Source organism: Talpa europaea, assembly GCF_964194135.1.
Source record: "Talpa europaea genome assembly, chromosome: 10".
In the NCBI taxonomy this organism is placed as follows: domain Eukaryota; kingdom Metazoa; phylum Chordata; class Mammalia; order Eulipotyphla; family Talpidae; genus Talpa; species Talpa europaea.
The window spans coordinates 6,442,819-6,467,837 of record NC_140077.1 but is presented as its reverse complement, the minus strand read 5'-3'; the positions used below and the strand labels follow the sequence as shown (position 1 = coordinate 6,467,837).

Genomic DNA, 25,019 nt, shown 5'->3' with positions numbered 1-25,019 from the left:
TTTCTGTTTAAATGCAAACGTATAGATTTAAACACTATCTTCCCTTTCCTTTCATGTTTTAGATACAGCAATTTATTAAAAAAAAAAGGTCTTTCTTCCTTAAATTTTTTTTTGGAGATCGTTTCAAAAATAAATTAATGCATCTCTCTTCCACATACACTGATGCTGACAATTAGCAAAACATTTTATCAGCAGTGATGTGCTTGTTCCAGTAGTTAGGCAGATGTTCAGGGTTTTAAAAATGTGAGTTGAACTATCACAAGAATGTACCCCAGCATCAGAGTCTTACATGGGCATGACTGCCCAGCAGCTCTGCCCAACTGTTGTGAGTTCAGGGTCATGACAAAGTAACTTTTGAGTGGAATTTTCCATTTCAAGAATGCATTGATTTATCCCCGTTTTATTATTTGATTAAAAAAAATTGTCTTGCCTTTTTCTGAATTCCTGTCTGCAGTGATATAAAGAAACTCTTGCTCGATCCAGAATTCACTCTTTTGCAGAGGTGCCTGCTTGTTTCAAGGTAAGGCTGCTAGAAATTTTCTGTACAAGAGACAGGAGTTTAGGTTAACTCATTTCTATTACAAGGGTGTTTCATTAAGACCAGATGCTTTTAAATTTAAGAAAAAATGTAAGAAAAAATGTATCAGTTCATCCTTTAGATTTGACTTAGTTTTGAAAGTAGTTATATAATTAAAAAAAAAGTATTTTAGACCTAGATCTATGCCTTCTCTGTAGACATCTCCGTATAGTTTTTAAAATATGAGCTATAAGGGTATGTCCTTGAATGTTACAGAGTTATATTTACAAGCAGTAACCTGTACTGCTCCACTATATAGTAGTCACTTATAAAAAAAAATTCCTTCTATTCCCCAGTGAACAAATTACAGATTTTTCCCTTATCTTGTCAGTTATCCCCAAGAATCTTCTTCCTTAGTGTGAAGCAGTGAAAGGCATGCTGAGAGTGACCTTGTTAGAACCGAGGTGCTGCTCATACCGCAGGGGAGGGAGAGGTGGCGTCCCGTGGCCGTCCGCAGTCAGGCCCGTGTGTACTTGAGATGGGGCTGGAGAACTCACTGCTTCTCCTCTTTTACTCATATGGTGAAAGTGTCCCAAATGGGTCTTCTGCGTGCAGCCCGGGGCTCCCAGCACGTGACCCCCCATGGGCAGCCACTCAGGCCGCCAGTCTGCCATGTCCGGTCAGCGGACGCTGCGGTTTCCTCCTCAGGCTTTACGGCGACGAGTCCGAGCTCCACTTCTGGACGGTGGCGGCCCACTACCTGCACAGCCTGGGCCCAGGGCGGCCAGCCGGCACACCCGCCGTCGCGGGACCCGCTCCTCAGGACGGCGCGGGCGACCCCCTCGACATGTGCTATGACTTACTCTGCGAGAATGCCTACTTCCAGGTATGGAATCCTCAAAGCTGTCATCTTGGTTACTTATGTCTCTGCAGGGTCTCAAATTCGGGAAACTTTCTAAGTTAAGGTTCACATCATAGAAATGAGTCTCTGTATGTTTACAGATAAAGACCTTACTGAGGACCTGAAAATCTTACAAACACTGAATTTTTTTAATACACCTCCAACTTTTATTAAATCCTTTAATTTTTTGTCTTAAAACTATTGACAAGATTATTTTAATTCTCTCGCATTATTACTTTAACAAACATTTCTTTCACTGGCTTTGAAGTTGCTATTCTACAGATAAGAAGGAGGCTTCATGATTCTGTAGCCTATAGTTCTTCCACAAGGAGGCTTGCTTTTATACAGCTTTGTTCAAGGGCCAGTTTCTGTGAGTGGGTAGACTTGCTTACAAGCAGTAACACATGTCGACATTTTCTCTTTCAGTTCCTGTTCCATTGTTGGATTTCAATAAAGTTGATTATCATGTAATAACCTCAGAAGTCAAAGTAATGTTGACTGAAATTATTAGGTAGAGAAAAATTGAAATAGTTCATCAGTCTTATAATTTATGAGTATCAGGATTCCTTTTTGTTTTCTTTATAGAAATTTCAGTTGGAAAGGGTTAATTTACAGGAAGTAAAAAGGTCAACCTATGATCATACAAGGAAATGCACAGACCAGCTGCTTCTCTTGGGTCAAGTAAGTCAATTTCTGCAACTTTCCATGTTTCATGCAGGCTCACACACACCATAGTGTGTGTGACACACTTTATAGTGCCTCCCTGTAAGTATAATTAATGTAAATGTAAGTTTAGGCTTTGTCACAAAGTAGCAACAACAGAAGCAAAAAATATCTGATTAACAAACTGATTTTGATTCCATGTCAAGTGAGATCTAATTATTTAGTTTTGTTTTTGTGTTTCTGAAATGATTGTTGTACAGCTAGAACAAGCAGTTCCTTGACCACTTCTACAAACCAACTGTGCAGTGCTCTAAGGGTGCGATTCTTGTATCTGCAAACCAAGTGCTCACGATTAAAAGAGCTTATGTTGGGGGAAATGGTTTCATACTAGAAGTGTTCTTCCTCTTATTAGACAGACAGAGCTGTGCAGCTGCTGTTGGAAACAAGTGCAGAGAACCAGCATTATTACTGCGATTCACTAAAAGCCTGTTTGGTCACGACAGTCACCTCGTCAGGCCCCTCCCAGAGCACCATTAAGCTGGTAGCAACAAACATGATCGCCAATGGCAAGCTGGCAGGTAAGACATGCTTCATGGGCGCACCTGTCAGTGTTCTGGAAAATCAGACCTGACCCCAGCAAAGTATTTCATTATTGGACTCCACCTTTCTCTTTTATATAAAGTAGATTATAGAGAAGTAGATTGTTACTAGCTATTTATAAGATGACCATTTAACTCAGTCCTCTAAGCCAGAATTCTGAGTGACAGACGCGATTAACAATTGCCTAAGAGGCATACAGTGGGCAAACTGAAATGAAGTGATGCAAACCAGTGAGTGAGAATGCTTTACTGTTCGTTTTCTGGACTCTCTTTGTGCTTCCTACCCTGGTCACTGAGTGGTAGCATTGTAAAACTCCATTTTAATCCTTTAAAATTTCAATAATGTCTTCAATAGGTGTAGGATGCACAGGACTAAGTGAAATCAAATGGTGATTTTACGTTATAGCAACTTGACAGAGCAAGCTGCTGTGTCACTTTAGGGGGCTGCTGTTTTGTCTTCCAGAGGGCGTTCAGTTGCTCTGCCTGATAGACAAAGCCGCAGACGCCTGCCGCTACCTGCAGACGTATGGCGAGTGGAACCGGGCAGCGTGGCTTGCCAAAGTAGGTGATTCAGTCCTGAAGTTCTGACACATGGTTTAGATGCTTTTGTATTGGCTGCAAAGCTGCTTTGCAGATAATTTATTGCAGCTTTCACATACCTACTCTTTTCAAAGTATATTTCTTCTTACTGAAAAATGGCGGTTGTATCAGTAACAATTAAGTGAAAGCAGCTGCCTCTGCTCCCTGCTCAGGTGTGAGCCCAGGTCTACAGCCCAGGGTGTTGCCAGGCCCCATGGCCCATCGATGGGGCCTTAGACTGCGAGATGTAGTAAGGTAAGCAGCAGGGCAGGGTGCTAAGTGCTAGGTGCTCACCTAGTATTTGTTTTGTAAGAACAGGTCCCAGTTTTGTTGAATGATGTTTTTCTTTTATATGGAACAGGGTGTCTTTGTTTACTTAACACGGGCATCCTTCTCAGGTCCGCTTAAATTCCGAGGAGTGCGCTGATGTTCTGAAGCGGTGGGTTGACCACCTTTGCTCTCCACAAGTCAACCAGAAGTCAAAGGCCCTCCTGGTGCTCCTCTCCCTGGGCTGCTTTTCCAGCGTGGCTGAGACGCTTCACAGGTACGCTGGGGCCGGTCAGGCTCGCTGCCAAGGTCCATCACTCCGTGTTTTCTGAGGCTCTGCGGGTCGATGGTGGTCCTTCAAGCCTGCAGGAGAAGGAAAAGCATGTGAGATGAGGGTTTATTTGAAGAAGCCAAAGGGAGTGGAAGGTTCCTGTCCTACCAACATGCTAGTCAGATCTGATGGGTATCTGTTTAAAAACATTAGGAAAGAAGTCTTCCGAGTATGGGGACAGTTCAGCTCTGGGTAGAGCAGCTGAGACTGACAAAGGCCAGGGAGTGGGCGGAGGGGACGGAGCGTGTGGAGAAGTGGAGCTGCCCCCTCTGGGCCTCTCGAGGCCTCACAGCGTCACTCATTGTGGAACTTTTTATTTATTTAAACGTGAGGGGCAGGTTGAAGCGAGCATGACTGAGGTCCTTGTCAGACCGGGCAGTGGGCACACAGATACTTGCTCGCTTCTGTGGATTTCTGTGGATTTCATCCACTTCAGTCTTTTTTAAAGTGATAATGACAAAGAGCTTGGGGTAGAGGACCTGGGTGCTCTTCCCTCCTTTCCTCTAGAAACCAGGGCTTAGAAGGGTGCTGCGTGGCTTTGGTGTGGCTCAGTTTTCCAGGGAGACGTGTGCTTCACAGAGACGCACGCTCTGGAGGCGCCTTCCCTGGCTGCCTCGTCACAGTGGCCTGACTCACTGTGTTCTGTCGAGCAGCATGAGATACTTTGATCGAGCCGCCTTGTTCGTGGAAGCCTGTCTCAAGTACGGCACGATCGAAGTCAGTGAGGACACGGATATCCTTTGCTGGGACAATTACACTGAGGGGGAAGCAGGTGACATGAGTGGGTGTTTTAGGACTCCTTTTCGTTGTGCCTGAGCAGGAACTCCATTCTATGCAGGACATTCCACGTTCTGAGTCACCAAAGCCAGAAAGAGGGAGGAAGAGAAGGGCACAGATTGGGAGGAAGGCCGTGGTGCCACAGCTCCCTGAGAGGGCTAGGCTGGCGGGGGCAGGCACGGGTATTTATAAGGTTTTGGGTGGTCTTGCAAGAGAATATAAGAGCAATAACTTAGGAGAGGTGTGGAAGCCTGCTGTTTCAACGTAGTATTCAAAACTGCATTCTATGGAATAAGATTCATACATATAGCATATATTTTATTAATAAATAATAAGTAAAAAAGGAAGACTCCCTGTTACCCACCATGATATTCGAATGTAGAATAAGACACAGGGCTTCAAATGGACGATGTGTCCTGTGTTGTACACCTGGACCAGAGAATTGTGTTCCTTCTAGAATCACCTGATAGTGTTTTCTTGGAGAAGAATGGCCTTGAGAATAAGCTCTCAGCTCCTTGTGTTAGCAGAACTCTCCTTGTTCTCACAATTTTTCTTGAATTATTTAATTCAGATATTCAATTTTCTGTAAAAGATATTCAAAATCCTTTATCTAGTAATCAGTAAAGTTGACCCCGGTTCTGAGGAGCCGTTTTGATTATCAGCAGCAGCGGGACAGAGCTCTCCCAGAGCCCAGACCTGGCCTTCTGCTTAGGGACAGACTCGTGAGTGGAACCCCTCACTGCAGCCGACTGCCCGAAAGCGCCCCTGCCTCGACTGCTGGTGGTGAGCTTGGAGTGCGCAGGGCCAGCCTCTCAGCCACAAAGTCTCTCCTGTCCTCTGCCCAGTCTGTGGTCATGCTTGTGAATGTGGAGAATCGGGGAGGTTAGGTCCAAATCCTCATTCCAGCTGCACAGGAAGATTCCCCCACTGCTCAGATGAAGCTTTGGGCCCAGCTGCTGGGGAGCGTAGCAGGGGCTTCAGACTGAGACCTTCTTGCCTGGGGGTGTCTTCACCACCCCTTTGCCCTTCTTTTCCTTAACTGGGATTTACAGAAGCTCATCGCGGCTATATATGCAGATTATGCCCGGAGCTTGCGGAATCTCGGGTTTAAACAGGGCGCTGTTATTTTTGCTTCAAAAGCTGGAGCAGCGGGCAGAGACTTACTGAATGAACTGGAATCCCCCAAGCCCGAAGAGGCGTGACGGTCACGGAAGCCAGGGACTCACCTCGCCAGCAGGGCGGCCCGGAGTTGGTCCAGGCGCCTTCAGGTCAGGGGCGCAGTCCTGACTGAGGAGGGTGCTGCGCTCGCAGGGCCTCGGGAGCGGCTTCCCCGCAGGGCATGAGCACCTACGATGCTCGGAGGGAGCTCTGGGTCCCGTGTTTAGCTCAGAAAAACGTGACCACTTCAGAGTTTGAAAATGTCTAACTCCCCTCTCCCTTTTCAGTGTCTTGAGAAATTTTGGCCTGAAGATCTAGGCAGAACTGTGAACATCTCCCCCCTTCCCCCCCCCCCAAAAGGTTTCTACTCGAGTCCAAATCCTCATTCACTCTGCACAGGAGGCTCCCCACTGCTCAGATCTGGTCATGTGACAAGACCAGAAGAATTCTGGGAGCGCATCAGCGGATACACTACAGGGCTGCTGCACCTAATACCTGCGCTAGGTTCCCCCGGCCGGGGCGCGAACTCTAGGCCTGTGCATTAACCACACTGAGCCTTACGGCCCTGCGCCACCGGGGGAGGCCGCTAACCTGGAGTGGTTCAGGCTGCCTATTGAGCTTGCAGCTGACGCAAGAGGAGAAAGATGGGCAGGACCTGAAACAAGGTCTTCAAGCCCACCGGTACCTAATCAGCTAAACGGACCCATGAGTGCATTTCACTGACCCGCCACTCCCACTTTCAGGCTACTTAGGGCCGTAGATCACAGCACCGGGCGCATAACGCTTTCCAAATACTTGCTGAGGCCTAGTTTGGGAAATACAGTCTCCACGTCCCGTGAAGTATTTTCCATGAGTCCGAGACACCTCTTTGAATTGCCATAACTTGAAATTGGCAAACATGAACTTTCCTTGAATGTACACACAATGACGGGGGGGGGGGGGGGGGGGAGTGTAGAGACCAAAGGGAGGGAGCCCCGTGACCTATACTGGACCTATAACCCTACAGAATACACAGGTGTAGTCCAAGGAGACCAATAAAAATTTAATATTAAAAAATGAAAATTGTGATTTCCTGATTAAAAATTCAAAAAAACCCATTGTTCTTCCTGAATACAACTTTAAAGTTCTTCTTTCTTCCATGATTACAAGACTTACATGGGACCAAATTTAGCTAACACAGTCAAAGCCCATCCAGGGCTTTTTATGATTGATAAAAGCATCTCTTCCACTTCGCTGCACCGACTCAGTGACTTCCCTGTGGCTAGCAGGGTGGGGGGAGGGGAGGCCCACGACATGATGTTGATGATCACAACGTGATGTCCTGGTAGAATGAGTGTTAATACCAAGGTTTTTTACATTATATTTTATATACATTTTACTTCATTCTCGCCACCACCACGTCACCCGTGCACCAGCACCACAGCCCCTTGCGTGACACCGTATTCCCTGCCGCTCCCTGCACAATACCGCTGATTCACACTTGCCTGTTAATTTTGATTACAATCACTTTTCCCTCCTGGTCCCTTCTATGGTTCCCTACATACCTCCCATAACTGAAACCACCGAGATTTTTCATGAAACTACTAAAAATAGAGCTTCCACATGACCCGCCAATTCCACTACTACAGATCTACCCAAAGGACACAAAACCATTAATTCATAAAGGATACCTGAACCCCTATGTTTCCTGCAGCACTGTTTACACTAGGAAATGTAGGGAGACGACCCAAATGCCCAAAAACACATGACTGTGGTATCCACACACAATAGAATACTACTCAGCAATCAACACACAAACACATGCCACCCGCAGCAACATGGAAGGAGTTGAAACATTCTCAGAGAAGGTTTTATCTTAAGGAAAAAAATGGGACCCTTTTAGGTCATCCTAGGGTAGTATTTCTTGAGATACAAACATTTGACCCCCCAACTCCCACCCATGGGGAGCTGGAGGAGGGGCAGCTTTTCATCCGGGGCTTCGGAAGCCTCTGTGGGAATGGATAGGTTTGTGTTCTTCCTGGGACCTGGAATGAAAGGCTGGCAGGACGCTTCTGAAGCCCCGTGCTGGCTGGATCCTCTGTGCATTTACAGTAGCGGAACCTCCTGGGTCCTAGTACTCTGAAAGTACTGCTCATGTTTTTTAAAACTTGCAATTCAAGAGACTACATTGCATTTTTTATTGACTAGATGTAAAGATGTTCGTGAAAATCTATAGTGAAAGAAGTTTGGGAGACCTGTTCTCAACTCTGTTGTGCCCGTGTTAGATAGTTACTCAGGAATCAAGCAAGGCTGAGGTAATGTAAACGGCCAGGATGACCTACCAGCGCATTCGTTGTCTTCTTACTGCAAAGAAAGAACTTTTGAGTCACTGGTTTGGGCAGTTGCTAAATCTCGCACTTTCAGGCTCACAGGGAAATGAAGCTTTATGTTTTGTTCCACTGTGTGGAGCCTTTTGATATTTTAACCTCTGTGATCCATTACAGTAACCTCCTTTTTGAAGTCCTCTCTCTTTGTGCTTTAATTTTGTCTTTGTGTTCTTCCAGTAATGGAAATACAACGTGACTATTATACATTACTGAGAATGTAAATGTCTTTAACTTAAAAAAAATATGAATAAAACGGAAATCCCAGTCAGGCCTCCGCATTCTCTGTGTTCTCTGCATAAGGCCAGGTGCTGTGCGGGCTCCTCAGGGGTCAGTCCAGCTGTCCCCTTGGTCCCCAAGGTCCAAGCCACTCTGCTGAATCCAGAGAAGCAGGCTTGGGGGTCTTGGGGCTACAGCACACAGCAGGAATAACGATAGTTAAATAAATGAAGACCAATTCATGGCTTTTACTATTCCAGACTCCTATTCTCTCTGGTTCTCTGTTCTGCCTGCTTCTAGCTTACGGTGCTTGATTGCACTTTAGCAATGAAAGAATCCCTCCGTTTCTTCTCTCCTGTCAGGGCTTTTCTACTCATTTCATCATGAGCTAGGACCTTACATTTGCCCTAAATTGTAACATAAATTAGTACTTTTATCAGTTTCTGGACTGTGACGTGAACCTTCGAGCAATCTCATTAGCTCATTGTCTTTGGGCTTATGTCCTTTTGTTGCAAAATCTTTTAATTCGATGTTTATCTCACTCCCCACCCCCATACACAGCAATTGCTATTTTATGTAGTCACTAGCCACTGAGACTTAACCCACATGAGCAGACATCTCTCGCCCTCAGGTTATTTTTAATGGGTAGTCCCAAGTAGGAAATGACTTTCTTTGAGCCCGTTTAAGATACTTCACTATCTTTCAGTTGCTGTTATTTCTATGGAGAAGTCAGTTGTCAATCTTATTGATACTCATTTGGAGTATCCCTGATAAGTTTTTATTATCAGTCATTCTATATTAAAAAAAAAAAAAACAAACATATTATTTGAAAGTTTGGACTTGTACCGCTATTCCACCAGAGAGGATTTACAAGGTTATCTTAATGCAGTTGGGAATTGAGATGATTCAAAGCTGGGTTTTGAGATTTGCTGCTATTTTGAGAGCATTGAGAGCCTCTTGGGTACCCTATCACACTCTCTACTGCAAGCTCCCCAACATTCTGAGCCTCTCAAGCGCCACTTTTAAACCACAGAAGAAACACCATGAGGAAAGGAAATATGTGAGTTATAGGAATCCCAGAAGGTGAAGAGAGACACAAGGGAACTGAGAAACTATTCAAGAAATTTCCAAATGTGAAGAAGGAAATGAAAATAGACATACAGGGAGCCAGAAGAACACCAAATTGCCATAACAAAAGGAAAACTACATGTAATAGTCAAGAGTCCAAGAGTCCAGGATAAAGAAAAAATAATGAAGCTGACAGGGGGAGAATAACCTATAAAGGAAAAGCGATTAGGCCGACATCAGACATCTGAGGGAACACTAAGGGCAAGGAATGGAGTAACATATTCAAAAAACTGCCAAGACAAAAAATGCCAGCCAAGAATACTTTATCCTACAAAGCTCTCCTCCTCCTATGAGGGAAAAATAAGGACCTTCACAAACAAATGAAACCTTCAGAAATTCACTACTACTAAGCCCTCACTTTAAGAACATTACAAGACTTAAAAACTAAACCAAACAGAGGAGTGAACAGGAAGAATTGAACAAGGTACTGAACAGAACCACAAAATGATGGGGGGGGGTGGCGGAAATGGCCATTGCAGACTCCCATGTATCAGTAGTCACCCCAAATGTAAATTAACCAAACTTACCAATAAAAAGCCAGGACACTATATAATGACCAGGGAACAACATAGCAGGAAGACAGAACAGTCATTAATATCTACTCACCAAATGAAGGAGCTAAATACATTAGACAATTACTATTGTCTCTAAAACAGACATGAGAGAAAATACTTACGTAGTAAGAAACTTCAACACCTCACTCTCACCCATGGACAGATCACCGAGACAAAAAATAAACAAGGACACAATAACCCTAAATAAAGATCAAGACCACATGGGCCTAACAGGCATCTATAAGACACTACGCTCCCCCACCCCCCAAAAAATACGCATTTTTCTCAGGTGCACACAGATCATTCTCGAGGATAGACCATGTTCTGGGCCACAAGACAACAAATATGTGAAAACCAGAATCATACCAGCTATCTTCTGACTGTGAAGACATCAAAGTAGAAATCAACTACGAAAAGGAAGCAAGGAACCCCTGTCCCATCATTACAAGGAGTCTAAAGAACACACCACTGAAAGACCACTGTATTACTGAGGAGGCCAAGTAAGAAATTTTAAAATACCTTGAGACTAATGACAAGGAGGACTCAACTTTCCAGAATGTATGGGCACAGCAAAAGCAGAAATGAAAGTATATAGCAGGACAGGCCCACATCAAGAAACAAGGAAGAACTCCCAAAACAACTTAATCTCCCATCTTGAAGAACCAAAACAACAACAACAACAACAAAAACCCCAAAGCCAGTAGCAGGAAATAAAAATTCAAGCAGAAATAAAACCAAAAGCTGGTTCTTTGAAAAAAAAATAGACAGACCTCTGGCCAGGCTCACAAAGAGAAAAAGGGAGGAAACTCAGACTCATAAGATCAAAAATGAATGAGGAGAATTTACGACAGCAGAAATTCAGAGGATAACCAGACTATTATGAACATTTAGATACAAACAAGTTCAACAATCTAGATGAGAGGGACAAATTCTTAGCCCTATACAATCATCCAAAGCTGAATAAAGAAAAAATAGAAAACCAAAACAATTACAAACAGCAAACTTGAAACAATAACTGAAACTCTTCCCCAAAACAAAAGCCCATGACCAGATGAATTACAAGTGGTTCTACCAAATGTTCAAAAGGGTGGGGAAAAAGTGTTCAAAGAGGAACTGGCACCTGGGCCTGCCTTGTGGTGCAAGGGGTTAAGTCTCAGCACTATGAATCTGTCAGCAGCTTCTGCAGCCTGAGTTCCATCCCCGGCCAGGGAGCTACCCACATGGTCCAGCAGACCTCGCCTGTCTCACCCGCTGCTCCCCTCAGCAGTGTGTTTCAGTACATTTGCCTGTTCTGCTCCCCACTCTGTGTCTGGTGAGTCCTCTCACCAACTCCTCCCCCCCCCCCCCCGCACCTCTTGCCTACAACCCAGTTCTTGTAATACATAAACAAATCAATCCTAAAAATGAGCTGGTGCTTATCCTACAAAAAACTGTCAAAAAATTAAGAAGGAATACTACCAAATACATTTCATACTAAGCCACCATTATTACACTTAATACCAAAACCAAACAAATACCACACACACACACACACACACACACACACACACACTCACTCTACAGGCCAAATCTCCCTAATGAACACAGATGCAAAAATCCTTAATAAAATCTTAGCAAACCGAATCCAACTATGCATCAAAGAATAATACGTCCTGACCAAGTGGAATTTATCCCAGGGACACAAGGATGGTTTAGCATCCAAAAATCAATTGTTATCCAACACATCAGCACAAAAGAAAAATAAAAACCATATGATCATATCAGTAGATGCTAAGAAAGCATTTGATGAAGTTCAACATCCACTTATGATGAAGGCCTTCAGAATACTCTGGGAATAGAGGGACATATCTGAACATAATAAAAGCCATCTACAGAGGATAAACCCACAGCTGACATCATTCTTAATGGTGAAACCCTGAGCCATCCCATTATGCTCTGGGACTAGACAAGAATGTCCACTTTCACCACTGCCTTTCAATATACTGCTGGAAGTCCTAGCTAGGGCAATTAGGCAAGACAAATAAGGAACCCAAACAGGGAATGAGGAAGTAAAACTATCATTATTTGTAGACAATGTATAGGGAGAACCCTAAAAATTCCATGGAAAAACTATTAAAATAATGCACCAGTTCAGTAAAGTATGCAAACAATCAGGCTGAAGAGGAAGAAATTAAGAAAACCATCCTATTTACAGTTGTACCAAAAAAAAAAAAATTAAATACCTGGTAATAAACCTAACAAAGGATGTAAAGACTATATAAAGAAAATTACAAAGCATTGTCAAAAGAAAAAGAGGAAGACACAAAGAAATAGAAAAATATTCCCTGCTCATGGATTGGAAGAATTAACATTGAAAAACAGCCATCCCACCAAAAGTAATTTACTGCTCAATGCAATTCCAATAAAAATCTCAATGGCATTCTTCAAAGAAATAGAATATTGCTGAAAATCATATGGAATCATCAAAAAAAAACCCTTGAATAGCCAAAGCTCTCCTAACTAAATGTAAGGAAAATGGAGGCATTATACTCCCAGACTTTATAGTACAAAGCCATAATAATAAAAACAACATGGTACTGGAACAAAAAAAGACACACAGACCAATGGAATCTTATTGAAAACCCAGAAATAAAGTCACACATATATGGTCCAAGTAATCTATGACAAGTGAGCAAAGACTATACACTGGAAAAAGAATAGTCTCTTCAATAAATGGTTCTGGAAAAACTGGGATAAAGTATTTGAATATAAAACCTGAATCCATAAAATACGTAGAAGAAAACACTCCATGGCATATACCTCGAAACATCTTAGAGGCTCACTTCCAGAAGCACAGTAAATGAAGGGAAAGATAAGCAGCTGGGACTACATCAAACTAAAAAGCCTCTGTGCAGCAAAAGAGACAGTAACCAGGCCTCCCTGGTGGCGCAAGGGGCCAAGACGTAGGACGATGAAGCTGTCCGCAGCCACTGCAGCACGAGTTCTATCCCTGGCCAGGAAGCTACCCATATGGCGCAGCAGACCTCTCCCAACTTGCCCACTGCTCCCCTCAGCAGTGTATTACAGTCAGTCTACCTGTTCTGTTCCCACTCTGTCTCTGGTGAGTCCTCTCACCCCCACACCTCTGGCCTGTACCCCAGGCCTATTTTTTTTTTTTAAATAAATTGTTAAAAAGAGAGGGAGAGAGACAGTAACCAAAACAGAGAGACACCCCACTGAAAGGGAGAAACTATTTGCATACTATACTACTGATAAGGGACTAATATCAAAAATCTACAAAGACCTTACACAACAAAAATAAACAACCCAGTTAAAAAATGGGCAGAAGAGCTACAAAGCAATTCTCCAAAGAAGAAATGCCATTGACCAACAGGTTTATGAAACAGTGTCCAATAGCACTATAATCAGGGAGATGCAAATCAAAACCACAATGAGACACCACCTTATGCTGGTGAGAATGGCCCACATTAAGAAAATAAAAACAAAAAAACTCCAACAACAAATGCTGGCAAGCATGTGGAGAAGGAGGAGCACGCTTCAGTGCTGGTGGGAATGCACACAGGCCCAACCACTACAGAAAGCCGTGTGGAGGCGCCTCAAAACACCAAAAATGGATGGACCATAGGATTCGGTGACTTGACACCTGGAAATAGGCCCAAAGACATTCATTCGAAGGGAATATAATTCCAAGGGAAACCTGCATTCCCGTCTATTGCAGCCCTGCCTACAAGTGCTGAGGTATGGAAACAACCTACAGGCCCCAAAGAGACGAATGGCTCAGGAAGAGGTGGTGTAGATATGTATGCAATGGAATATTACTCCTGACCAAAAATGATAAACTCATGGCATGTGTGGCAACATGGATGGAGCCGGAAGGCATGATGCTCAGCGAAATAAGTCAGAAGGAAAAAGAAAAATATCAGATGGTCTCACTTCCAGGGGAATAAAGAGAAACCCAACAAAGGGTCAGGAAAAAGCCCAAAGTTGCAGGCAAACCATACCCCTGAGGCAGCCAGCAGGGCAGAGGGCGGGAGAAGGGTCAAAACAGGAGGGAAGCGCGCAAGGGACTCTGGGGACAGTCACGGGTGATGTGGGGGTGGGAAGGATTTACGGGGACTACACGTGAGGGAAGAAATCAAATATTGTACAACAGTAAACAATGTAAGAAAATAAAACATTAAGAAAAAAGAACGAAGCTGCCATTGTGACAACATGGATGATCGGGACGGTGCTGTGTTAAGTGAAGTCAGAGAAAGACCAATACCACATGGTCTCACTTTTACATAAGACATTAAAAAAAAAAAAACACAGAAATGAAACCACCAAGCTCACAGGTACAGAGAAGCGATGGATGGCTACGGGGTTGGGGAGACTGGGCGAAAGGCAGAGGTCCTGCCTGGCAGTGGAGACCGTGCCACACACAGGGGGGACCCACACCTCACCCAGCACCCAAGGGGACTCCCTAAGTGTCTGCCCCTGAGGGGTCTGGTTCTCTGCAAGTTCGGGAAGATTGCCCGCCACGTGCTGGGAGCACCCGCTGTCACGGCCCTGGCCTCCCCAAACAGAGGAGGAGAAGGAAATTGTCAAAGGCCTACCTGGTCTTGTGTCTCCTTTCAGTTTCAAAGATTCACACTGGAGACGAAACCTCGCTCCTCCTGCAGACTTCTAATTCCAACGGCCACGGAGGGCCCCCCCCCCCCCAGGGGTGCCATGGCCCGGAGGGTTCACTAAAAAGCTGAGTGCTCAGCTCCACGCAAGCATTTCACTCAGGAGCTCGGGGTAGGGCCGAGGACTTGCCTGGTCAACCCCTCCCCGGGCGCGGCTGCGACTGCTGGTCTGGGCCCCAGCCCCGGGGGATCTGTGCTGACTTGTGTGGCCTGGAGGAAATCAATGCCCCTTCTGAGCCTGAAAGCCCAAGTTCTGGGGTGCCCTGCACCCGGCTCTCAGCAGCCTGCACCAGCCAGTGTTGGGCAGCAGAGGGCAGCAGAGAATGGGAAATGTGCTTTGCTGGTGGCTCCACCCCGGCTGAGCTCACGGGAGGCTTCTCTAGAGCAGCCTCAGTCTGGAGGTTTAGCCCTTGAAAACCCTTGGCTGCAAGAGACATTTCCGAATCCACTGGTCCTCCTCTGTGAGTAGCACAGGCGGCGAGGACTGACATCAAAGGACATGGGATGTTTACAAGTCGTGCAAGCCATTGTGCACGCGGGAGACCGAGGCCCAGGGCGGGAGGACATGGCCAAGGTCACACGCTGGCGGCCTGCTGCAGACACTGCACAGGGCTCCCCTACTCCCTGGGGTCCACCTTGCATTCCTGAGGCGACGATCCAGCCAGTGCTCTGAGAGCTGACACTGTCAGGATCGGGGCGCTCTGGAGGTGGCCCAGGCCCTGGTGCGTGTGGGGAGGGTGCGTGGTATCTGAGGTGGGCCCCACGCGCTCAGGGCAGTCGGAGAGGAGTTCCCTGCAGATCCTGGATCTGGGGTTCCACAAACTTCTATTCAGAACACAGGCAGTCCCTGGTCTCACCCCTCCGGTGGCCTCAGCCCCCGCACAACGTGACTCCCCTGCCAGGAAGGGCTCACACTGCCCAGTGCCTTTGGGTCACCTGGTGGGAGACGGGGTGGGATGGGGGCAAGAGACCCGGCTTCCCGGGATGTACCCCAGCACCCCCCCCCCTTCAGATCTGGTGGGTGGCTGGTAGCTGCAGGCCTAGCAGGTGCCCGCAGGGGACTTAGGGTGCTCCTCTCCAGCCAGACCTGGAGAACACCTTGGGGCCGTGGCACCAGGTGGAGGTGGAAGCACAGGCACGGGGCAAACCCCAGACGTCCCCGTGCGTTTGCTCCAAGCTCCACCCCGAGCTTCCTCTCACTATCCCCAGCTTCCTGGCATCTACAGCGGCCGCGGCAAAAGTGTTATTAACATCATTAACGGTAATTAATATTCATAGATGCCAATATATTATCATCAATATATTACATTATCATGTATCATATTAATATATTATCATTAATATTATTAATTGAAATAACCAGCTGCTACATAGAACACTTACTACTTTTCTACCTTGACAGGGACATCTTACCCATCACCTGGAGGGATGCTGGAATCTAGAATCTCAGAAATTGCCCTCCGCCCAGGTCCACTCTTGCTCTTTACTGACATCGAGGAACCATGTCAGCCCAACAGAGAGTGTCCCCCAGCCCCACATGTCCAGATTTCTGCCCCTAGCCCCTCATCCTAACTGCCCTGTGACCCCCCAGGAGACAGGGCTGGGAGAGGCTCAGCCACACAGCCCTGGAGTTGGCGCAGGCTCCAGGAACCAAGGTGAACGCTAGAAGGACAAGGCGCAGGACCCACTGGGCACCCCCGAGCCCAAAGGCCCACCCTATAGACAGAGCAGGTCCCGTGCCCTTCTGCCTGGGTTTCGGTCAGAGCCGCCTCAGGGCTGCCCCTCCTGCCCTGGGAGACCTGCTCCTGCTGACCCCTGCACTCCTCAGAGTCTGGCCTTGATTCTGCGCCTCCAGGAGACCCACCCGAATGTGGGCGAGTCTCCCAACCCCCAGACCAGAGACCAGGGTTCCCATCTGCTACTGGGGCAGAAGGTGGAACTGCAGCTGATTTGTGCAGGCAGGATTCCAGTTCCTTCCAAGAGAACAGATGTCCAGAAGGCTTTGGGGACTCCTGGGCTTAGGGAGCCTCAAAGGGGTGGTGGTTAGACAGGGCGATTAGGAGGCCGTCCACCCCTGTCCGCAGCCCTAGGAAGCTTCAGAGGCAACTTAATGGGAGGCCAGGTTCCCCAGCCACTTGTAGGAAACTTGGGTGTGCTCAGGGGCCTGGCCCATGCCAACACCGGGGGTGAGGCCTGCCCACCAGGCTGGGCCTGGGTGCTGTGGGCAGTGTGGGAGGTAAAGGCTGTAGGTATGAAAAGCGGCCCTGAAAAGATGCTGGCTTTGGGGCCCATAGCTGGGCTGCTACAAAGGGCTTTCTGGAACCTTAGGGAGGCCTGCTGGGACAGAGGACACACAGATGCTTGCAGACGGGTCTGCTGAAGATGGCTGCTGATTGGGCAGACCTGGGGCTGGGCCTAGGGCAGACCTGCGGGCAAAGCCTGGGGCAGAGCTGGAGGCAGGGCCTAGGGGCAGAGTCTGGGGCAGGTCAGAACCAACCATGGCACCATCTTGGGAGGGGAAGGCAGCTGAAATTCAGCTTTCTGAGCTGATACTACCCCTTCTGAATCAGTGCACCCGGGATTCTTCATTTTAACAAGCCCCCCAAAGAGCCCGCTGCATCTGACGGTGGGAAGCACAACCTAGAAACAGCTTTTTGTTCTTCCAGACCACAGACACTCGCAGCACATCCTTGCCACCGCCACGGCTCTCTCCCCCTCCCTCACCTGGCTCTTCTTGGCCTTCACCAAGCCGAGGCACAAGGGAGCTGCTCTGTGCTCCAGTTGCCGCACTGCTGTGTGCCTCTCATGCAAGGCGAGGAATGGCCTCGTGTCTCGAGACCCCCCTCTATCCTCAGAGCCGCTGCACGCACAGGCTCGACTGCTACTGAGGGAGGAACAATGCACCGGGACTCAACAACTCCCCGTTTCTTCCTACACTGGGACAAGGGGCTGTCGGGAGTGAGGGAAGGTGTAGGTGGCGGAAGGCCCTGTAGGCCCAGCGTGGCCAGCTGCCAGCCCCTCTCCGGAGACGCGCTCCCCTGAAAGGCAGGGAGGAAGAGGGAGCGCTCCCCCAGGGGCGTTCTCCGGGGGGAGGGAGTCAGGGCTCAGCAGGCTTCCTGGGGCTGGGTCTGTACAGGTAGAAGGAGGAGGCCCGTGGGCTCCCGGGCTGGGCCGGCCCTCGGCCCGCGGCTGGCAGGAGCCCCAGCTTCAGAACCTGCTTGTACGTACTTGCTCTTCTGGCACGCCGTGAATTGCTTTCTGGCTGCCTTGTTAGGAGATTAAGCTTTCTTTTTAAAAGATGAAAAAAATATCTCCAGAAAGGCTTGACGAGAGCTGACCCCCAAGGAGGTGGCGGCAGCCACTGATGGGCAGTACATTTGTCTAATTAATCTTCTTGTCAACAAAGTTGTTCTTTGCCGGTGCCAGCCCTGACATCACCCCCTAAACTTGCCACGCTGGTTCAGACCCAACTACAAAGATCGTCTGTGACCCAGCCCTGAGCTCACCCCCCTCCAAAGCCCGCCAGGGCCGCTGGACCTGAAACCGCAGAGCACAGAGGGGCCCCACCCTCACCCCGTTAGCTGAGTGGGGACCCTAGGGACGGCAGTTTGAATGCAAGGTGGGTAGAGACCTGGGAGGTTCAGGCCTCTCCAAGTGTGCAGGGGCCTGACTCCCAGGCAGCACTCAGAGAGACTGAGCTTTATTTTTTTGAGGGGTTCAGTTCCACAATACAGATTCCTGTTATTTGGTTGAATAAACTCAAGAACAGCCCAGGAAAGTTCAGACAGCAAAGGTGCAAAAGCAAGTGCCTTCAGGCCCAGGTGGGGAGGTAAACATACCTCATTGTTGGGGCTCCAGGAAGGGGGGGTGGGGCGCTGTGGTCAAAGGTGGGTGCAGCCAGGCCAGTGAGAACCGATTTGCAGGCCCATCACAAACTGCAGAATGGTCTTCTAGACCATTCTGTCTAACATAGGCCCTCCCTTCCCGTTTTATTCCCAGCACCCCACCTTGGGGTCCTTCAGAGCCTCCAGCCCGTGTGCACTGCCTGTTTCTCCTTCCATGTCTGCTCACGCACCCCACACCCCCGGGCTGCATAAGCAAAAGGCCTGTGCACAAAATCCCGGGCCCCGACGGCAGCGAGGCAACGGCATCGTCAATTTCTCAAACCCTTGACCTGAAATTTGAACTTTTCCTCGAATGTGAGTCTAGGCACGTGTCACAGCCCCTCGGCAGTGACGAAGCCTTGGTCAACCTCAGTGGTCCGTTGTGTTGCTATTTTGGGGGCGCTAGAGTGGTCACCCTGGAATGAGGCCCCCCCCCCGCACTACTGGAGAGGGGGATCCGCTGGTCTGGGGGCCACAGCGTCCCAAGTTCACACATCAACAGAGCAACCCCCCATCCCACAACTCCAACGGTATTCTGGCGCCTGCATTTCAGCGAACCCCGCTGCCTTTGCAGGTCTCGTGTCTCATCTCAAGGCGTCAAACCGGGAGGGGCTGCTGCGCCGTCGCGCCCACCTCGGGCTGCGCTCAGGCCTCCGTGGTGGTCACCGAATGGACGACGCGGGAAACGGATGAGATGAAACGACAGGCCCGCCCGGGCTCCCAGGGGACCCCCAGGAGCAAACGCCGCGGGCCCCGGGGCCACCTGCGCCTTCTCTGAGTCAAGCACCCCCCCGAGCGGGGGGCCGGGGCCTCGCTCCTCCCGCCCCCCCCCCCCCCCCAGCTCAGGGCTCGCAGTCGCACGGGCCGCACCCCGGAGCCGGAGCTGGAGCCCGGCCGAGCCCGCCCCGGGCCCCCCCAGGACTCATCTGTCCGGGCGCCGCGCTGCCCGCCACGGGCCCCCCCAGGACTCACCTGTCCGGGCGCCGCGCTGCCCGCCCCGGGCCCCCCCAGGACTCACCTGTCCGGGCGCCGCGCTGCCCGCCCCGGGCCCCCCAGGACTCACCTGTCCAGGCGCCGCGCTGCCCGCTCCGGCCACGCGGTGGCGCTGTCGGCGGCCTCCCCGGCCGCGCCTCCAAGCTCGGAATTCCGGGTTCGGCTTCGGGCTCCGAGGGGCCGCGGGGCTCCGGGCCTGGGGGCCGCGCCAGCGCCTCGCCGCAGCCCGCGGAGGCTCCCGAGCGGCCGGCCGGTCCTCCGCGCGCTCCCCCGGTGCCGCCAGGTCCGCGGCTGCCCATCGGCCCCAGGCGGCCGGCGCGGGCCGTGGGGCGCCGGGGCCTGCACCCCTCGGGGTGGCGAGAGGAGCTGGGGCTCGCCGCCTTCTGGGTGGACCCCGGGAGCCCGGCGTCGAGACCCTGCCCCGGCTCGCCGTGGCCTCGCGTCCTCAGGGGGAGCCACGGTCCTCGAGGCCACGCGCCTGCCCGGGAGCCGGGATGCGCCTCCGGGGTCCCTGCGCGGGCCCAGGTCTCCCCCGCGGAGCAGGGAAGGAAACGGCCTGGCGGGGCAGGGCTGACCGAGGTGGTGCTGCAAAGGGGTTCCTCAGCGCTCGGGGCGGCCGGGCTGCTGTGGCTCTGGGGACTCCCCTCTGCAGGGCCAGGCACCTGCTCGGCGCCCCCCCAAAAGGCACAGTCAGGCGCAGAAGCGCGCACGGAGCTCGGCGTGGCGAGGGCCAGGTGCTGGTGGTTGCCCCGGCCGTGCTCGTGGGCGCTCAGGGCGCAGGTGCGCAGCCCGCGTGCTTCCCTCCGCCCTGCACTGACCTGGCCCAGGTGCGCGGGTCTCCCGAGTGGCTGCAGCGCGGCCTGCCTTCTGCAGAGAGCTTGGGGCTGGGGATGGCTCCTCTCGGAAGGACCCCAGAAGGTGGTTGGTCTTCACCCCAAGCCGTTTGTAGGGTAAAGAAAATGTCAGGCTTTTCTGCCCTCCCGCCAACAGGATAGATGATGGATCCTTGTCCTGAATGCATGCCTGATGGCGGCACCTGGAGCAGGGTGTGGGCATAGGTAGATGGGATTCAGCTGAGCTAAGACTGTGCTTTTAAGGGCGGCGTCACGGGGACGCCAGTAGCAGCAGAAGCCGAAAGAGAAGCCGAGAAGCCGCAGAACGAATGCCAGAGAGCCCAGATAGAGTGAAGACTTGCTGGGGGCTGGGGGGCCTACCAGCCTCCCAGCCCCCCAGCCAGCACCCCTGCCTGCCATATGCCTGGTGAACCCCAATAAAAGACCTGCAAAAAACCACTGAGGACTCTGACTCCTCCTTTACCCGGTCTGCATGGGATCAGAAAACCTGCACAGTGTCCTTTCCTGCCCTTACACCGTTTATCAACTGGGGGCTTCACTCTTGGAAAGCTGGTTTCAGGGCAGAGAGCCCAGAGGCCCGGTGGGCGCCCGCCCAGGTGTCTCCAGCCCTGCGCATGGGCAGCCCCAGGGCTGACTCCAGAGCCCCTCCGGCCCGGCCCTGTGTGTTTGGCCATCCGGGCGCGTGGGCCTCGCTGGCCCCTTCAGCGGCGCCCAAGGCCCAGGGTGTCCATAATTAAGAGACACATGTCAAGAATGTAAACTCCTGCGGTTCCCAGGCTAGGCAGGGTTCACTTGCTGCCTGGGGACACTTCCAGGCCGAGTCTGAAAGAGCCAGCCTTGCTGTTTAAAGTGCTATCAGTTTAATGAACTGCTTATGAAGTGTTAAATGCACGCCAGTGTAAACACGGCATCTGGGCCGGTGTTTTATTTGTAGACATCAAACTGAGCACCGGGCATTTTGAATGCTCCAATTAATGGTGTCAGAGCAGAATTTCTAATAGGAAGGAAGGAGATTCTTCTGTGAGATCTCCATAAACAAACTCGAAACATATCTGAAACACACACACATCCACACACAAACAAGGCAACCACAAAGACTTAGAAGATTATTTCTAATTAAAGAAGCTGGAATTTGCTACTCTGGTCTGCGTTGTTGCGCAATTTGGTGTCTCTGCTGGAGGAAAGAATGAAGAGTTGAAAGTCAGAGCTCCCAGCCTCACGAACTTCCCAGAAGTTGTTCTAGGAAATGTGTCATTTCTACCCATTTCTTCCAGGCTGGAAAATAGACAGCCTACAGGAATATTTACTGCACTTGCACGAGAAAAATTTCCAAGCTACCCCTTGAAGCAACCAAGTTGGATTTGGAGCCTATGGAAACATTGTGAAATTGCTTATTTTCTTCCAAAATTTGTATTTTTCTTCCTCATTTCCTGTTAAATCAGTGCCACTCATTAGCCGCCATGTTTTTGCATTGTGTAGTCAGCAGAATTTTTGCTCTGTGACTATATTCCAAATTAAACTTTGAAGTTTCCAGGAAAAGTGTAACAAATGCTTAAATCAGTCAGAAGTTAAATTAATGAGGAAGGAAAAATCACACGCAGCTTCATCTTCTCTTGTGCGGTGACGGCTTCTATCTGCTCACTTCGGCGACGGCTTTTCTTCTTGGAATCTTGAAAGGATGCTTTCAAGGGAGAGGCCAGGAAGATGTGGGGATGCCTGCGTCTGGAGCCCTGGCGTAGAGCTGGCCTGTGTCAGGTGCAGGGGAACAAAGGCGGCTTGAGGATTTCACTGCAAGACGTGCGTGGGGCTGCCTCCCAGCATGACACCGTCTCACCCTCGATGTACAAATGGGGTGGCGGCTTCCAGAATGGGACTGCAGTGCTTGAAAGATCATTTCCTGATGAAGAGCCATGGCCCCTGGATTGAATGTTCTTTAGATGAGTAACTACTCATCTCATGTGTGGGTGTCCCTCGGCCAGGGTGCAGTGACGACACAGCTCAGAGCAAGTTGTGACTACTTAGCCAATAACCAGTGATGCCCTTAACAAGAAGAGGGTAACCTCGCCTCCTGGTGGCCTGGGGGTTAAGTCTCAGTGCCATCACCTCCACAGCCTGAGTTCAATCCCCAAGACCAGGGGGCTGACCCACATATGGCACAGCAGACCTCTCCCGTCTTGCCTACTGCTCCCCCCAGCAATGTATTTCAGTAGATCTGCCTGTTCTGCTCCCCACTCTGTCTCTGATGAATCCTCTCACCGTCTGCACCCCAGTTCTTCTACAAAAAAAGAGGCTAACCACACCAATTAATTTCCTATCCAGGTAGCCCAGCAAAGCCCAAGCTCTGTCTTTATTCTGCCCTTGTTTGGGTCTCCATTCCAAAGCAACAAGGTGCTAGGAGCAGCGAAGAACAGAACGAGCAGTTTCCAGGGAAAGTTGTAAAGTTGCCTATTAATCATGAGAAGACAAAGCGGCTGCTTAGGTCAACAAGCCTTACAGACTCGAGGTGGGCGTAGGCGCCATGCTCCTTCTAGGGAAGCTTGATCCAGCCTGGAATATCTTGAGAAGGGTGTATATTGAAAGTATTCTATTAAGGGGAAAAAAGGAGGTATTATAAAATATCAGTGGACAAACCAAACCATCCACAGATAGCTGGGTATAACAGAAGTTCTCAAACACAGGCCCTAGTGGAGATAATATAGATAAAAAATTAGTCTGTGGTGAAGATTGGCGAGGAAAGGAAGATTAGTCAATAAGTGATGTTAGGACTAACCATATGGAAAAAATTAAAGCTAATCCCCTGCTCTCTCCCTATACGAAAATAAATTCCACATGCATTTAGCAGTGACATGCAAAAATAGCATTAAAATAGAAGACAGGTAAATTTCAGATGGTGAGAGCAGGACTTTGTAGGTAGAAAAGCTTACAAGTAGATTAAAAAAATTACAGTTTAGTGGGTTTAATTACTTAAAATTTAAAATTCTAGATATTAGAAACACTGGAAGGATGTGTGTGATGCATATCACAAACACCTAATCTTATTTTTATGTGAAGGTAACAGAGCAATATTAAAGTGGACAAACACAAATAGCAAAGATACAAATGTTCTATAAATACACCCAGATACTAAAATTGGTCCATCAAAAATGTAAATGCAACCCATACCGAAGATGTCCTTTGCCAGTCAAGTTGCTGTGAGACATGCCTGTTGGACATTGCCAGGGCAGTGTGCACTGACAGGCTTTCTGTAAAGCTAAAATGTTCATCTTGAGCCTTAAACATGGCCACATCATTTCATTATGTTTTCATTTTTCTCCAAGTCCTCTGCTCTGAGATAAGAGCACAAAGACTCACACCAGTTTCCATTTTGGGAGTTACAATTTTTGCAAGATAGCCTGTATCTCCAATAATTGGAGTGCTATCCAGATGATGGCATATTATGCACTTATGATTATTGTTATTGTTATTGTTAGGATTTAAGGACATACACAAATGGCCATGATGTCATGCTAAGTGAAAGACTTTGGATATAAAACCTGTACATATTGTATAGATTTAAAAGATGGTTTCAGAGATTGGGGGAAATACTGAGTTTTCACAGGGGAGTGTTTGAATTGGGTGTAATTTATTTACATTTCTTTCCTTTTATGTGTCTTTCCCCCAACAATAAAATATATTACTTTATGATGGACATTATTTTCAACAAGTGTGATGATAGAACATGCCCACCCTCCCTACCCCCCTACCACCTGGGAACATTCTGTCCCCCCTACTCAGTGAAGTCTGCATGAGGGGGTCCGACAGAGAGCCATACTGATTTTGGAAAATAGAAACTACCAGAGCATTTAAAAATAGACTTTGGGATATCAAGCAGCTATAGTATATTATTCTAGATATTTGGTAGGCAAGGCTACTTTTCCTTTGTTGAGCACATAGTTGATTTCTGAGAATACACAGAAGGTATTAAAAACCAACTCTGGTAAACCAGGCAGATCACCGCTAATGGAGGACAGCAGACTCAGAAAAGGGCAGGTTACAGTGGTAATAGACGCACCTTCCAATGGGACCTTACATGGGCCTGAAGACACTTCCCAAACCTGCTGCACTACCTTGTAACATGCTGCATTTATCTTCTGCCAACATCAAGGTGATTTTAGTATTTTAACAGGCACAGGAGAGGGACAAAGAACACACAATCAATGAAGAATTCACTGGGACCAAACTTACTTTCACACCCCCAGGCCAGAAGTTGGCAAGCTTTTCCTTAAAGGGCCAGAGAAAAAATATTTTCAGCTTGGTCAAAATTTCGTTGTCCTTAGCAGCTCCTGGGCTGGGTGGTAGGTATGGGTGCAGCTGTAGGTGATGGGTGATGAGTGGGCGGGGCTATGCGCCAAGAAAATTATTCCTGAACACTGAAATTGAACTTTCTGTAACCTGCATATGTCACAAAAACATTTTTTTTTGTCTGCAAATATCCTTCTCCTTCCACGTAAATGTTTTTGTAAATCAGATGACTTCTTTGTTGCCTGCTTTTAGTTTGGGAAATGAGATTATCCACACTCCATCAC

At 48.8% G+C, this 25,019-nt stretch overlaps 1 protein-coding gene across 1 annotated transcript in view; it reads left to right on the top strand.

Moving 5' to 3' along the window:
- Window positions 1–5,836, top strand: part of WDR11 (WD repeat domain 11) — a gene marked incomplete at both ends in the record, with an annotated part of 42,490 nt that extends 36,654 nt beyond the window's left edge. The window contains 8 exons of the mRNA XM_084244540.1: window positions 455–520; window positions 1,226–1,403; window positions 2,004–2,099; window positions 2,494–2,659; window positions 3,144–3,241; window positions 3,658–3,803; window positions 4,511–4,592; window positions 5,687–5,836. Coding sequence (XP_084100666.1) covers window positions 455–520; window positions 1,226–1,403; window positions 2,004–2,099; window positions 2,494–2,659; window positions 3,144–3,241; window positions 3,658–3,803; window positions 4,511–4,592; window positions 5,687–5,836 — 982 coding nt within the window. The remainder of the gene's footprint in view (window positions 1–454; window positions 521–1,225; window positions 1,404–2,003; window positions 2,100–2,493; window positions 2,660–3,143; window positions 3,242–3,657; window positions 3,804–4,510; window positions 4,593–5,686) is intronic.
- Between the last annotated feature and the right edge of the window lie 19,183 nt (window positions 5,837–25,019).